Genomic DNA, 14443 nt, shown 5'->3' on the forward strand with positions numbered 1-14443 from the left:
GCGACGCGACGAGGCTGAGAAGTACGCATCACATTACTACTACCAACAACCCTTTACCAAGACCTCTTCATATCTGAGCTACCAACATTACGACTCTCTCCACCATCCTCACAATGACAAACCCACCACCCACCATCTCCCCTCCCCCCCTCACCACAACCTCCTCTCCTCCCACTTCCGACCCCATCTCCCCCGTCTCCCGCACCTCTACCTTTCCGCATAAGACTAGTCCAGCAGTCTCCAGCCAAACTCCGTTGATCGACACGAATACACCTGCGATAAACGATGCGCCGGTCGAGTTGGATGGCGGCGCGATAACGCCTGAGGAGCTGAGGAGGCGTATGAGTACAGCGGGGGAAGTAGGTGGTATGGGAGATGGTTTGGGGGGCTTGAGGGGCTCGATGCGGTCGCCGGATGATAGCGAGGGAATTGATGCGGAGTTTTTGGGGGAGGGCGTGGGGGCGGGGAGGGGGGTTAGGGAGGTGTGTTTACAATCCTCTCCATTTCAGCAGGAAACGCAGATGCGCGATCGTGCCTGAGGGATGGCTTGTGAGAGGGTTAGAGCACTGGGCTGACATACTACAGAAACGCGCAGCGATGCTTGCGTCACGCTCGAAAGACCCCAGCGTTATCGTCGATATACCGCAGGAGCCTACGGCCGAGGAGGTGGATGCTGCGAGGAAGGCGGATGCGCTGTTGCCGCCGGGGATGAGGGGGAAGATACCAGAGGTGTGATGATAGATGCCCGCATACGATCTGAGGGGAAGATATAGCGACGGGCTGTATAAATGAGTGATAACAAATGAGTGGTAACGGACCGGAACTTACATGAGCGGGATAGCACTTGGATTTGGTCACTTGCAATCGCTACATGACAGCTTGCTGCTGAGGATTTTCGACATAGCAATGCGTACCATGTCTTCACATCGATACCTCTTTGAACATTTTGTCCAGTGCACTTTTGCACGTGCACACCTCCCGGAAGTGTCTATATAAGACCTCCTACGTTCTCACTCTCTCCTTCCTTTCTACAAAACAATTCCTAAATTCCCATTACCAAAATTCACTCGCACCTTCTCCATGTCCGCCGCTCGGTCTGCCCTTCTCAAAACAACCCTCGGTGGATGCCATGTCCCGCCTTCCTCTCCATATTTTCTACAAACTTCCAAAAAGACTCCGGAAGTTGCGATGAGTTCGCCGGCGGACTACATATCGAAAACACGGAACGTTTTCTCCATGCGACAGCGACTGTTCTGAACGAAGTTACAAAACGCGGAGACTCTATACCGCATGTGCTGCTTCCAAAATCGCACTACCATCGTCGCATGTTGTTTGCCCGGCGCTAAAGCACCCCGACTACCTAACGCTTCCGCCTACAAAAGCCACGTCCTGCACAGTAGGACCTCTGCTCACCACTCCTCTCCAACACTCTTCGCATTTCATCAAAAGTATCTGTCCACCGCTACATGTCTGCTGTCTCCTCTGGCACCAGAAACAGCTCGTGAGGGAGTACATGTTTCGGCTGCGCTGTTGTGTCTTTGTGGACGGCTAAAATTACCATATCCAAAAGCTCATTGTTGTTTGCATTCGATTAAACAAGACAACGATTGTTGTGATGTTGGGAAGAAGACCACCGAATCTGACAAAAATATGGTATTCGCACCCGTCATGTAAAATTCTCTCGCCTCTGAGGTTATTCACTCCAAACTTGGTATCACTCTGCGCATGATCTATCCTGACGCCGAGCGCAAAAATGTCACAAAACCAAACATGCCTTCCTCATGCATGGGTACTGGGGCTAGGAAAAGAACACGATGGACCAAGCTTACGCCTAGAGGTCACTACATAAATATATTTTCCGTGCTTCCGGACTCTCCTTCTTCAACTTCTTCACCATCATTCGACACCAAAATACCTAGAAGTCAAGGTTATGTTGCCGACTCAGATTCCACCAAAAGAACACACTAAACGGCTATATGGCTTTTTGCTTCGTCCAAAATTTCATTCAAACCCAACATGTCCTCCGAGCAACTCAGCCGTAAGTCTCGAGTGTCGGCGCTTCAATTTACCACTGAAAGGGCGGATGCTTTACGCTCATGGCTCGGCTCTGCTGTCAGAAGCCTTGATAGACTGGGATATGCTGCCCAGTGTTCAAAACTTCAACAGGAGATCATTTTGAGCTCGAAGTATCCTGGTTCTCAATACCCAGTTTTCCGCGCTCAAAACTGGATGTTCGGCCGTATATGTCGCTTGGACTGTCAAAGCGCTCATCGGCACGTATATAAGTCGTGCGTTCATGACCGTACTTCCTTCCTCGTTCATCACAGCTTCCGCTTTCCATACCGAAAGAACGTGTGGCAGTTGCCATGTCTTTCGATTCTTCCGCCCTTCTAGATATTACCTTCTCTTCAGTCTTATGGTGTTGTCTCGTTGAGTTGCAAATCTTGAAATGCGCAAAAGGACTGCTGGGAGGACATGGTCGGAGCAGAGAAACCCAAAACTACAACACAAAATCTCCATGAGTCTTCGAAAGCTTCTCTGGACTAGTTTCATTTCCCTCGGACTTTGTGATTAACCTGAAGTGACTGCATTGTGCGGACGAAGAGTACTCAAAACACATCAGAACTAGTACATGCGTTTACTACTACAGTTAAGCACGTATTTTAAATTTATTAAGTTTATATTGCAAGTAATAGTATATATATATAAAGATAAGTATAAGGTATAGAGCTTCTATAGCCTACTTATAATTAAATAATAAATTTTATAAAGCTTAGCGCGCTAAGCTCTTAGCTAATATTTTAATATTTTTAATTTTTTACTAAAGAAATACTTTAGTACTATATATTATTAATATAACACTTATTTATAAACATTTATTAAAACTTTTATATATAAAGAGTTAGTACTAAAATACTTTTAATAGTACTACGTATACTAGGCGTAATATAAAAGCTTCTTAAGAATATTTTTTTATTTTCTAACACCTGCTTTGCCTACTATATTAGTAAGTACTTCTCTATCTCTATCTCTGTAGTTAAGCACCTACCTAGATTATAGTACGAATAAAGTAACTTCACTAGGAAGTCTCTCTAAGCTCGCAGCTTTGGCCGAAGTTCAAAAAACCCAGGTTGATGAGCCTCAGATCTAATATATACACTCAAACGAAAATAAAGAACGCCTTCACCAGCCCGACCCTCAGTAATCCTCGATAGTTCTATTTGCAGTTCGTCCCCTTGTACACGAACGTCCCATCCGAGTTCTCACACCCACAACTCCCATCCTTCGGACTCTTAATGCACCCCGCGCCATCTCCCTCCTCCTCTCCCTCAACCCCCGCCTTCGCCCAAAAGAACGTCCAAGTCCCCGCCTTCTTCTTCATCGCACTACCCGGCGCGCAGTTATACGCTTCACACGTGCCGTACGGGTACCCGTGGTTACCGTCGTACTGGTGGTCTTGGGTGAAGACGGCAAAGGTCTGGCCGGACGTGCGAGTGTTGTGACTGCATTCTGCGGCTTGGATGGCTTTGCTTGTTTTGATGGCTATGAGGGGGTTAGTTTATGGGAAGGCAAGGGTGGAAAGGTGTGAGAGCTTACGGGAGCAGGATGGGGCTGACGGGTAGCTGCCGTTTGTGTTGGAGGTTGCGGGGTCGAGTGTTGCGGTGACGGCTGTGGCCAGCATGAAGGCTGCTGCGATAGAGTAATTGGTGAACATCATTTTGATGTAGATGCTGGGTAACGAGCGTGTGGTGTTGTGAGTATGGGGTGAAGCGGGTTTGCTTGGCCACAGCGGTCGAGTATCTTATACAATACCCACCTCATTCTCATCCCCTGCCCCTTCCATCACGGCAATGTGTTTTTCCATTTACATGAGAAGGATGAGTTGATCCACACACCCACGTACCACCAATTACGCACTCTCAGGAAATTTGCGGTCTGGATGGTCTTGAAACGGACTAGACAGGGGTTGCGGGTGCGCAAAGCCACATCACATCTTCACATAGAGTGGAGGTGCATCGGATGTTTCGTGCCGCCAACGGGCCGAGCCTACTAATCTTTAATTCCTACATACTGGTTTCGGTGCTGCGACATGCTGCTGCGTGGATGTATTCAAGCAGCCACAGGCCTCGCACGTCAAACTCGCGGCGTCAACGTCGTCTTCAAACTCGGAAACATGATCGGCACTCGACTTAAGGGTACTATCACATCGCCTTGCCTATGATAGGTTGCTCCCAGCTGAACATGGCTTATCCTGCACGGCATTAGTAATACGCGCCCTTCAGCATTACACACACACTTCTCTCTTCCTACAAAAAGGCCTTGATCGAGGCCGTCGCAGTAGGCATTAGCTCAAAGACACGCGAGGAAATCCAGTCTCCCAACTTGCCTCGATTTCGTACAGCCTACCCATACTCAAAACGAGCTAGCGCCAACATGTATAAAAGCCCTCGTGCTCGCAGCCGAAGCTCGAACGGCGTATGTCCGCGATATACCGCAGCCGGTACCTTCACCAACCGAGTTGCTTATCCGGTTAAGAGCCATAGCGCTCAACCCTGTTGACCCACTATACGATGCGCATCCACTGGGCATCTCCGGGCGCACCGTTAGAAGCGACTTCGCTGGAGTCGTAGTCGAAGCAGGTTGCGATGTGCCCGGGGAGGCGAACCTTTGCGTCGGTGATGAAGTCGGAGGATCTTTGCAAGGAGCTTGCAGCGTCAATGACCGTCTAGGTGCATTCGCAGAACTTGTTGTCGCACCGTGGGATCTAGTCTGGACAGTCCCTAAGCCAGTCACCATGAAGCAGGCTGCTGGTGTGAGTCTCGTAGCCCTCACGGCCGCGCAAGCGATATGGTACCGGCTGGGCCTGCGAGCTCCGTTTGCTTACAATCGCGACCAAGTCTTTCAAGAGCACCCAAACTGGAGAGCCACATACGACCGAACAGATGGACCTGGTACAATCAACGTCCTCGTCTACGGCGCATCGACATCAGTGGCACTATATACCGCGCAGATGGTACGACTCAGCGCCAGATCTAGCGGCAAAGCTATTAGATTATAAGGCGTCGCTAGCGAAGCTCGTTAGGATTTTCTTAAAACAGAGCCCTACGGGTATGCCGCTTTTGTGGACTATCGCGACCTCTATTAGTCAGAGCGGATCAAAAAGCTCACAGGCAGGTGGTGCGTCCTCTGGTACTTTATCCTGTAGGCTTCTAAGATCTAACCATCCTAGGCTGAATTAGAGGGCCTGTAGTCAAACATGTGTGTACACAGCAATATGTTTCTTGACCGACACCAGGGCTGAGACCAATACTGCGGTGGCATTCGCGCTTCTACGCCGCTTCAGCCCATCATCATCGTCGCTTGCTGCAGATCGTTCCACAATCACAATCGCATCCGTCGCATAGCGAGATGAAAACCGCTACTGTGCAGGGCAGTGGAGCAATCCCACAGGCTGGGAGTTCGCATCGTCCTGTTCTGAACCTACTCACTACACCAAGTTACGCCTCTTAAGATTCCAGGCGTAAAAGTCAACGTATCGACGAGATAAGTGGCGCATCCCTTGCTCTTGTAATGGACCGTGATTGCTGAAGTCGACTCCACCAACAGTATGGTGGCTTCTGACATCAGCAGCACTGAGCGACAGGCTCGTCACAATCGCGTCAGAGAGATCTGTATGGTAGACCCTTCATCAAGCCGATCAGTCAATCGGAGACGGTATTGGAAAGACCCGAGCAGTCTTCCAGGTGAGGACATTGTGGCGCCGTACAATAGGACATCGTGGGATGGGTAAGCCGGTACGGCGCGGCTCTGCGATCGGGAAGGATGTTCCAGGCCGATGCAGCTTCCGGGAACCGAGATACGGCGTAGACATCAGTTGATGAAGGCGTAGCGAGCGGCACGATGTGATGTGATGTGATGTTGAAGGTTGCACGACAGCTGCGCAGATGCTGGCGCAGCGGTTCTCCCCATGCCGCTAACCGGATTCGCCGTGTGCCCCATATCCACGTCATCATTGGTTGAGTCCGCGGTCTTCGGTTTGTCCCAGCAAGCAGGCAAAAGGTTTGCGCAATACATAGTAGTTCGCTGATGATACATGGATCAGATGTTCTTTTTAGTCGGAAAGCTTGCTTCAAAAGCACAGTTGGTTCCAGCACAGCGAGAATCGCAGTTTTAGCCAAAACCACCAGAGACGCCGCTTCCAATTTATACCAACACTTCACCCACATTGCCATCCAAAGATAAAATACGCGTCTGAATCAGCCTGGGAGCTGCTCAACTACTGCGGTTCCGTCCACCCCTCCTCCCTCCCAACCACCTCCTCAACCTCCTTAACCACCTCCTTCAACGGCTTCAAAATCCTCCTCTGATAAATCACCACCATGCACTCCACATCCCACATCTCCAACTCCCCGTTCTTAGCCCCCTTGTATTTGCCCAATAGCCCAAGCCCCTCCGCAACATCCGCAACAGGCCCCTGCGCCGACCTAAACTTCTGCACCGCTCGTGACCCATCTTGATAAACACCCTGGCTCTTCTTTACAAACAACTCGATAGCCTTTCCCCGCTCGATCAGCGACATCAACCCCAAGTCGTGGAATACCTCCACTTGTGCGTCGATATGCGACTTCACGGTTTTTAGCAGCGTCAAAGTTTGGTTGGCGTCAGAGCGTGTCATGACGGTGCCGTAAATGTTTGTTACTTGGCGGGCAAGTCGTTTCTGTAGCTGGAGATGATGTTTCTTTGATGCTAGAGTTTCGAAATCGGGTTCGGAGTCGTAGGCGAAGTCGGTTTGGGGTGCGGTGGCGTTGGCCATGCGGCCTTTGAGGTAGAAGGATGTGAAGCCTGGCATTGTGGGTGGAATATGGATTGAGGTTTGGGTGGTGCGGTGGTTGATGGATGAAAGTCGTATGGTGGTTTAGTGGTTGAGGAGAGCAAATGGGGTGAACGCTTGGTGAGGCTCAGAGACCGAGTCGTTATATAGATTGAGGGGAGCGTTAGTGGCAAGTATCGAGGTGCTGGTTCCTTGCTTGTTGCTTGCATGCAGCAGTGAGTTTGCGCTGTGCATGAACGACCGCGTACTTCGAGGTCACAGTGGTTTCCACTTCACAAGGAGTGAAAGTCATGAGATGGGGAATGAACGCAAAGATCTAGGTTGATCTTCTAGGCTTCGCTCTCGAGCTTTAAGTCTTCGTGGGATACTTCAGGTGTGTAGATGAGTGGGTTGGTAAGTCGATAACGGTGGTTTGCCAGGGCTGGTTCGTCGGAATGGTCGTCTCCATGCTCAACCATGGTAGCCAAGGAGATTTAGGTTGATGAGGCTATGGAACTGCAAAGAGTCAACGCTTACGATGGTAGTCAAAACTAAAGAGCAATGCATAACTAGGACATCATCATAACACATTGAGTTTACATACTCATTGTGTCCTCTCGACGTTGTCTACAACACCAGCACGTACAACTCCAGCCTTGCAGCCGCAGAGAGAACAGTCTTATCCCGCGATGAGGATGACGACCGCGAGAACCGCAGCTATACCGACGCCGGTTGCCGGTTCAATGGCGGCGATAATGCCGATTGCAAGGACGCTCACTGCCAGGCTATACTTTATGACAGGGTCAGAAGCTGCGTAAGGACATCCACGTGTATAACAGTTTGTAGTAACGCTGTCTACTGTCCAGTCGGCTGTAAGGGATGGGACAGTTTGGTGGCGGGGGTAGGCTAGACTCAATGCATGAAGTCTTTCCAGTCTGCGCCTGGACGCGCGCAGGGTGCTGCATTTACAGGCGGCTGTAGAGGAGTGGGCTGTTCTCATAGTGAAGTTGAGAAGTTTTGGAGTTGTCGTTGTGGGTGCTTGAAATCCGAATCAAATGTTGTGGACGGTATGAAAGACTAGACAAAAGAAGCAAATGTCAATGTTGCAGGCTGTTCACAGTGCAACTTCGCAGTATAGTGTAACTCAACGCCGATGAGGGGCGATACACGATGTTTGGTAGTACTTGGAAAGACGTACCAGGCCGTGATACCTGTAATCCCGCTTGGTATCGTTGTTAGCAGGTCAACTTGAGGCGTGGAAGGATGATGTTTCGACGTCACAATGTACAAAGTGAAGGAGTGGCGCATCTTGTCATTCTGGATCGAATGAAAGTTGAATGTATTGATGAGAAGCCCCAAGCAGCAAAACAATGCCGGGATAAGTGTCGCAAACGATTGCTCTTCGTCCCCGGTGAGGCTCAAAATGTGAAGTCACGTCCCCCCATACTTGCCCTTATTACCAACCTTGTGCTGTCGCTGTCGAAGCATGGGGGGATGTAATCTCAAATCAACCTTGGAAATACCGATGCTCTCCAGAGAAATTGGGTTGTTATACATGGCCAAATGGATTGAAACGGTTCAAGAACCGCCTGGGGGCGAACATGGAGCAATCCTGATGCGTTGACGGGCCGGTTATCTAGTTCTCTCGCGGCGTCATCCAAAAGGTGCATGCAACGGTACAGAAATCCAGGAGTGTACTATCGAAGCCGATCCTCTGTCCGAGAAGTCAGCTTTATGGGCCCGTGACCATCTTGTTCAACTTTTCCAACTCACGCATTTTGTTCAGCTCGTCCAGGATTAACTGGAGCTCGTCCTCGTCCATGTTCAGCGAGGGAATGAGGGTCGTGGCCTCTTCTGCGGTGTCCGGGGTAAGCGTTCCTAGCATGCTTGTCAGCACAATATCCATGCTCTTCCGACACTTGTATTACCCAGCAGCGCCTTCTCGACAACAGAGATCTCGGGGTGGGCATCGAAGAGGGCGGCGATCGAGTGCAGACTGTCTTCCTCCTTGTAGCGGGCGAAGTTGTCTAGGTAGTCGAGGAACTGTGTAATGGTTCTGCTACAGTCAGTCCTGGCTCTTTCCTTGACGCTCCCCATGTGTCGTGTCTTCTCGAGGCGACTCACATGCTGTCGTTGTATATCCTATCGCGTAGAGGGTTGTTCTCGGGGTCCTTCTTCTTCCGGGCCTCGTGAACGGCTGTCACGACGGCGCGCGCTTCGGAGACGGAGAGGGCGTGGACGTCTTCAAAGTCGCCCAGCTTGATCTCAGAGCCCATCTCCTCCTCTTGCTGCACTGGGGGCTTCGGGCGCGAAACTAGCCTCGGGGCCTTGAAGACGGGTGGCTCCTGCCTCTGAGGCGGCGCGTGCTCTCCCTCTCCTTCCATGACGAAGGGGTGTAAGGGTATGTGGTAGGCTGGTAAACGACGGTAGGCAACGGTATAGACGCGGTCGGTGAGTTGTGATGGTCTTTGTTGGATATGCGCAGGTTCTTCGGGCGGTGCGCGAGCTCGGTCCTGCTAGTAAAAGCGGCGGAGCTAGAGTGAGAGCGGGCGAGAGCGAGTGAGACTTGTAGGACGGCAGTGACGACGGGCGTGCCTTCCAACCACGAATAACAGCCTCACCAGATGGAAGTCGCGACTGTCGAGATCTCTATGCCAAGACTGTCCGAAGCGCTAGCAGCACCCATGAACCTTGAAACGAACAGCCTTCCCCGCCCGGCGCGCTGACTTTCATCGGCCTGCAGACGGCCTGCAGTGCGTTATGCTCCAGGAATAGCCTGCCATGTACCGAGGATGCTGAGGGAAATATCTCGTGTGTGCGCTGGACGTATAATATCTTGTGTAACGTCTTCACAACCCACCAGCTAGCCGCATGCGCACCGGCAGCGCAGAACAAGTGCATAATGGCATACTAATGCCGGCTCTCTTAGAGGGCTAAAATAAGCTCAAGGGGTCCCAAGGCGCCGATGCTGCTGCCGGCCATCTGCCTGTACATCGCAATCAGCGTGCACCAAAGCGGCTAGCGCTGTCTGCACCATGCAGTCCACTCCTCGAACATTGACCACAGCCGCAGTGACACAGGAACAACCACCAGCCTCACACCCCAAGCCGCCTCCTGCGAATTTTCCGCCAAGCGACCTCTGATTGCGCTTTTGCGAGTTGCATGTCCGGTGCTGCTGCCTCTTGCTACTTGCCTTGCCCGCCCTGACCGCGTTTCATCCACCGCTCAGGGTCCTCGTCCTATGCCCCCCATAGCACGCCGGGCCTAATTCACCACACTCCTCCTCCGCGGCGACCGCATGCCGTCCGAGTTGCTTTTGCGCCCATTGTACATAGCATCCCTTACACCCACCCCAGCCCGCCCTGCCAGACGCCGCGCATTGCTAGACAGAGCGCGCTCGCCAACGCATCGCCGCCCTTCTACCCTTGGCCACCTCCCCGGGTAGACCCACCGCGACTCGACACCCCTCGTCCGCGGCACCTCCTACCAACGCCGCAGCTCATCCGACAAACATACTCTGATAAACCCGTCCCTGCCACTTCTCGCCTCCCTGTCGCGCGCCCCTCCCACCTCGGCTACGCCACGCACCCGTTCCGGACCCTGCATCGAAGTGGAGGATTGTCGAAGCTGGCGTAACTGGACATGGGAACACCGGCGGAGGGACCGCCTCCGATGGATCACCAGGGCGCCCAGTCACAGTACAACTACGACCCGCGCAACAATGGCCTCTCCAGACGCGCCACCGACGAGGCGGCATCGTCGACCAACAGTCTTGCGCCCTACGACCGCACCAACTATCCCCCGCGATCGTCGACCGACCCGGGGGACCAGAACCAGCCCGTCGCCAAACCCAAGCGAAGTGGGAAGATATGTGGAAAGTGTGGGGAAGGCCTGACTGGACAATTTGTGCGAGCCTTGGGCGACACCTACCATTTGGAATGCTTTACTTGTCACGTAAGACACCCACGTTGTTTTCTGGATTGGAGGAGTTGGGCGTTCGCACGTCTCTTGATCTCTAGCGACGCGAGCGCGCGCATCGCTGTTCTGGATGGACTGCTCCAATTGTCTCGAGCGCCATAATTTTCTACATAGCATCTCTGATCACAGTGCTGACCTGCCTTCTAGGACTGCGGTAAAATCGTTGCCTCCAAGTTTTTCCCCGTACCCGACAAGCCACCCGGCCAGTACCCCCTCTGCGAAACCGACTATTTCCGACGTCTCGATCTGCTCTGCTTCGAGTGCGGGCAAGCCTTGCGCGGCTCCTACATCACAGCGCTAGACCGGAAATACCATATTGAGCACTTTACCTGTTCCGTGTGTCCTACCGTTTTCGGCGCCTCGGACAGCTACTACGAGCACGAGGGCAGCGTCTACTGTCACTACCACTACTCCACCAAATTCGCCCAGCGGTGTAACGGCTGTCAGACATCGATTTTGAAGCAGTTCGTCGAGATCTTCCGAAATGGGCAGAACCAGCACTGGCATCCGGAATGCTACATGATCCACAAGTACTGGAATGTCAGGCTTCATTCCACAGGCCAGCCTGTCATCGAGCGTCTGCAGGATGCCGATGGCGACGCGACAGATGAGGTGCGCGAGAGCGTCCGCCAACAGGAGGAAGAGATCGAAGCCAAGGTCAACTGGATCTGGAAGACCCTTTCGGCTTTCGAGGAAAAGTCCGCGACCTGCATCTCCGACATGCTCCTGCACGTCAGTAACGGTGCTTATGTCGACGGTGTCATGGCAGCCAAAAAGTTTATTGTGCACGTCGAGCTGCTTTTCGCGGCCGCCGACGCGCTCGATGCGCAATTGATCGTCAGGACACCCAAGGGATTGACCTATTCGCGCGAATCAAAGCTACTTTGTAAGAAAGTGGTAGCCTTCTTCGCGCTTCTTACCCAGTCCCAGGGTACTGGCGTGCGACGACTGGGCGTGACCCAAGAATTGCTGTCCCTGGTCACTGGCTTAGCCCACTATCTGAAGCTCCTCATTCGCATATGTCTGCAGGGTTCTCTAAAATTAGAGCGCGAGACCCGGAGCTCCACCGGTTTGACCAACTTCCTTACCCAAGTAAACTCACTCGATGCCCGGTTGGAGGACGAGGCCCAAAGAGACCAGGCGGCTGAGTCCGCGCGGCTTGTCCCAAGATGGGCTGACGCATGTCCAATATGCGATGCCCAGGTCGAAGACAAGTGTTTACATCTAAACAACATGTCGTACAACTACAGCTGTATGGTATGTCGCGGCTGCAATGCCGACTTGCGCCATAGCCCTCAGAGCGCCTATTGGAGTAAATCGAAGCGAAGCATTTTTTGCCCGGCATGTGCAGCAGCGCAGCCAGACGCTGAGAACGGTTTCGAGCAGGTCACCAAGCTGCGTCAATATGTGCACCTACTAAACGTGGCGCATGCGCGTCTTATGGCAACCCTACGATCCAGTGGCGCATTGCCACACACTTCAGGTAAGAATAACTCTCCGTAACAGATCACCTCGTCACCACTCATCTTGACACTCCGACTCAGATTTCTGGAGCCGCTTCCGAGATTACATTCGTCCCACTAATGACTTGTAGATGATCCCAACCTGGCAGGCTATGATTCCACACAGGGACATCGCCTTGGGGATGACCCGCCGCATTTGCGACCGGACACACGATCAAAGTCGTATGGAGGGACATCAGCAACAGACAGTCAAAACAGCAACAACGCCGCCTACGAGCAATCCATGTCTGATATCAAGCGCCTACGATCGACACGACTTGACAAGCACCTATCCAATACGATGAAACGTGCTCGCGCATCACGAATCATTGATGGTCCAGAGGGTCTCGAAGGAGAAGGACAAATGCGAGGAGGAATGCAAATCGTTCAGGAACGCGAGCTAGGAGGCGATGCCGACGCTGTAACACTCGCTGTGAACTCTCTCGCTTTAGACGACATTGCTCGCATGGCTGCGTTGGAGCAGCAACGAGAGCAACGTCCAAATGCATTCCGCGCTGGTGGAAGCGCACTACTGGGACGAGAAGATCAACCGAAGCTGCAGAATGGCCATCGTCGCGACTTCTCTGGCGCCCAGGATCTACAACAGATGACCGAGGGTCGTTCACGAACCTACTTTTCGGAGCTGTCGCCACTTGAATACTTCAAACTGAAGGGCCTTGCAGTACTCCAGCTTGGCCTTCTGCTCGACGACAATCAGTACAACCAGGGCGATTTGCTCGATCTCATCGAGTCGAAGAAAAACAACTTCTGGGGCAAGATCGGGTTCGGCAAAGCGTTCAAGGCCGACAAAAGCAAGCCGAAGAAGGGCGTTACAGGAGTCGAGAAGCCAGTTTCCGACAAAGCAACTTTCCGACAGTCGCTTGAGTACCTCGTGGAAAAGTATGGTGATGAGTGCACGGAAGGTGTAGGACCGGGCGCTCTCAAAGTTCCAGCTCTGCTTCAGGATTGTATCACTGCGATGAGAAGTATGGACATGTCCATCGAGGGTGTGTTCAGGAAGAACGGCAACCTCAAAGCTCTACGCGAACTTGAGGAAGAGATTGACGCCCATGGTGTTCAGAAGGTCGACCTGAATACTAAGAACCCGGTCATACTCGCCAACCTCCTGAAGCGCTTCCTCAGGTTGATGCCTGAGCCGGTATTGACATTGAAGCTATATAGGCTGTTCATGGTGGCTAATGGTAAGTCGCTTTATTCTACCCGTCGTGCTTGACTAACAGCAACAGACATTGAGGATGAGGCACAAAGAAAGAAAGTCTTGCATCTCGTGCTTTGCCTGCTACCCAAGGCCCACCGCGACACAATGGAAGTCCTGTTCTGCTTCCTCAACTGGGTTTCATCGTTCCACACGGTGGACGAAGAAACAGGCAACAAGATGGACACCTGGAATATCGCCACCGTTATGGCTCCCAACATTCTGCGAGAGAGCAACGACAAAGAAGTCAAGAGCGTGGATCAAGGCGCGGTCAAGGTCGTGTTTGATCTCATCGAAAACAACGATGAGTTCTCGGAGGTATGTTGCTCCGCCATACTACCAATCCACTTTCATACTAACGTCACCAGGTACCTCCCGAGATCATGGAACTACTCAGCGATGAAGTGTCGGACATGAGCGCGAAGGAAATCATGCGCCAATGGGAGCAGCGGGGGAAGAACCCTCTGTCAGCTCCTACGCCATCACCCAGAGACCAAACCGGCACAGCTTCCAGGAAAGACCAGCGCAATTCGCCTCAAGTTACGACGGCGGACAACAACCCCTCGGCTCAAGCTGGCGAAGCGTCCGTTCGCCAGATCCCCGGCGGGGGTGCTCAACCTATGGGCAGCAATCAGCACAGCCCCACACCAGGGTACGACCGAAATACACCCAACCCTGCATTCGCCCAGAATCCCCAAGCTTCTTCCGACGGCCACCGCACTGCATCGCCTCATCGGCACAGCTACCGCTCGCCCGGCTTCCAAAAACACACACAGATTGGCACCGCGGGCGCTGGATGAGACACGACGACTCTCTTTTTGGAACCCTACCCGGAGTACAAGGCGTTGATTGCATGCAACCATCTATGCATGGCTTGAGCGAAAAGCATTCAATGAGCGGCGAATTCTATTCTATACCCCTGGCCAGAGTCTACGT

The 14443-nt window shown here is 52.5% G+C and overlaps 5 protein-coding genes across 5 annotated transcripts; 2 read left to right on the plus strand and 3 right to left on the minus strand.

Annotated features, from left to right (window-relative positions):
* Nucleotides 1–3217: 3217 nt before the first annotated feature.
* Nucleotides 3218–3543, minus strand: J4E79_011030 (uncharacterized protein; the record flags this gene model as incomplete). Its single annotated transcript, XM_049359861.1, has 1 exon — nucleotides 3218–3543. A coding segment is annotated over one exon (326 nt), but the record flags the coding sequence as incomplete, so codon positions are not given.
* Nucleotides 3544–4795: 1252 nt separating this feature from the next.
* Nucleotides 4796–5037, plus strand: J4E79_011031 (uncharacterized protein; the record flags this gene model as incomplete). Its single annotated transcript, XM_049359862.1, is given in 2 exon segments — nucleotides 4796–5014; nucleotides 5032–5037. The coding sequence occupies 2 exon segments, from the start codon at nucleotides 4796–4798 to the stop codon at nucleotides 5035–5037; spliced, it is 225 nt and encodes a 74-aa protein (XP_049205638.1).
* A 1240-nt stretch (nucleotides 5038–6277) lies between these two features.
* On the minus strand, nucleotides 6278–6850 carry J4E79_011032 (uncharacterized protein; the record flags this gene model as incomplete). The annotated part of the gene is made up of 1 exon (XM_049359863.1): nucleotides 6278–6850. One exon carries the CDS (start codon nucleotides 6848–6850, stop codon nucleotides 6278–6280), a length of 573 nt encoding a protein of 190 aa, XP_049205639.1.
* A 1693-nt stretch (nucleotides 6851–8543) lies between these two features.
* On the minus strand, nucleotides 8544–9195 carry J4E79_011033 (uncharacterized protein; the record flags this gene model as incomplete). Its single annotated transcript, XM_049359864.1, has 3 exons — nucleotides 8544–8689; nucleotides 8740–8867; nucleotides 8936–9195. The coding sequence occupies 3 exons, from the start codon at nucleotides 9193–9195 to the stop codon at nucleotides 8544–8546; spliced, it is 534 nt and encodes a 177-aa protein (XP_049205640.1).
* A 1288-nt stretch (nucleotides 9196–10483) lies between these two features.
* On the plus strand, nucleotides 10484–14307 carry J4E79_011034 (uncharacterized protein; the record flags this gene model as incomplete). Its single annotated transcript, XM_049359865.1, has 6 exons — nucleotides 10484–10765; nucleotides 10937–12046; nucleotides 12149–12272; nucleotides 12384–13493; nucleotides 13539–13825; nucleotides 13876–14307. The coding sequence occupies 6 exons, from the start codon at nucleotides 10484–10486 to the stop codon at nucleotides 14305–14307; spliced, it is 3345 nt and encodes a 1114-aa protein (XP_049205641.1).
* Between the last annotated feature and the right edge of the window lie 136 nt (nucleotides 14308–14443).

Source organism: Alternaria viburni (genome assembly GCF_023758015.1).
Source record: "Alternaria viburni strain BMP 2772 chromosome Unknown scaffold_36, whole genome shotgun sequence".
In the NCBI taxonomy this organism is placed as follows: domain Eukaryota; kingdom Fungi; phylum Ascomycota; class Dothideomycetes; order Pleosporales; family Pleosporaceae; genus Alternaria; species Alternaria viburni.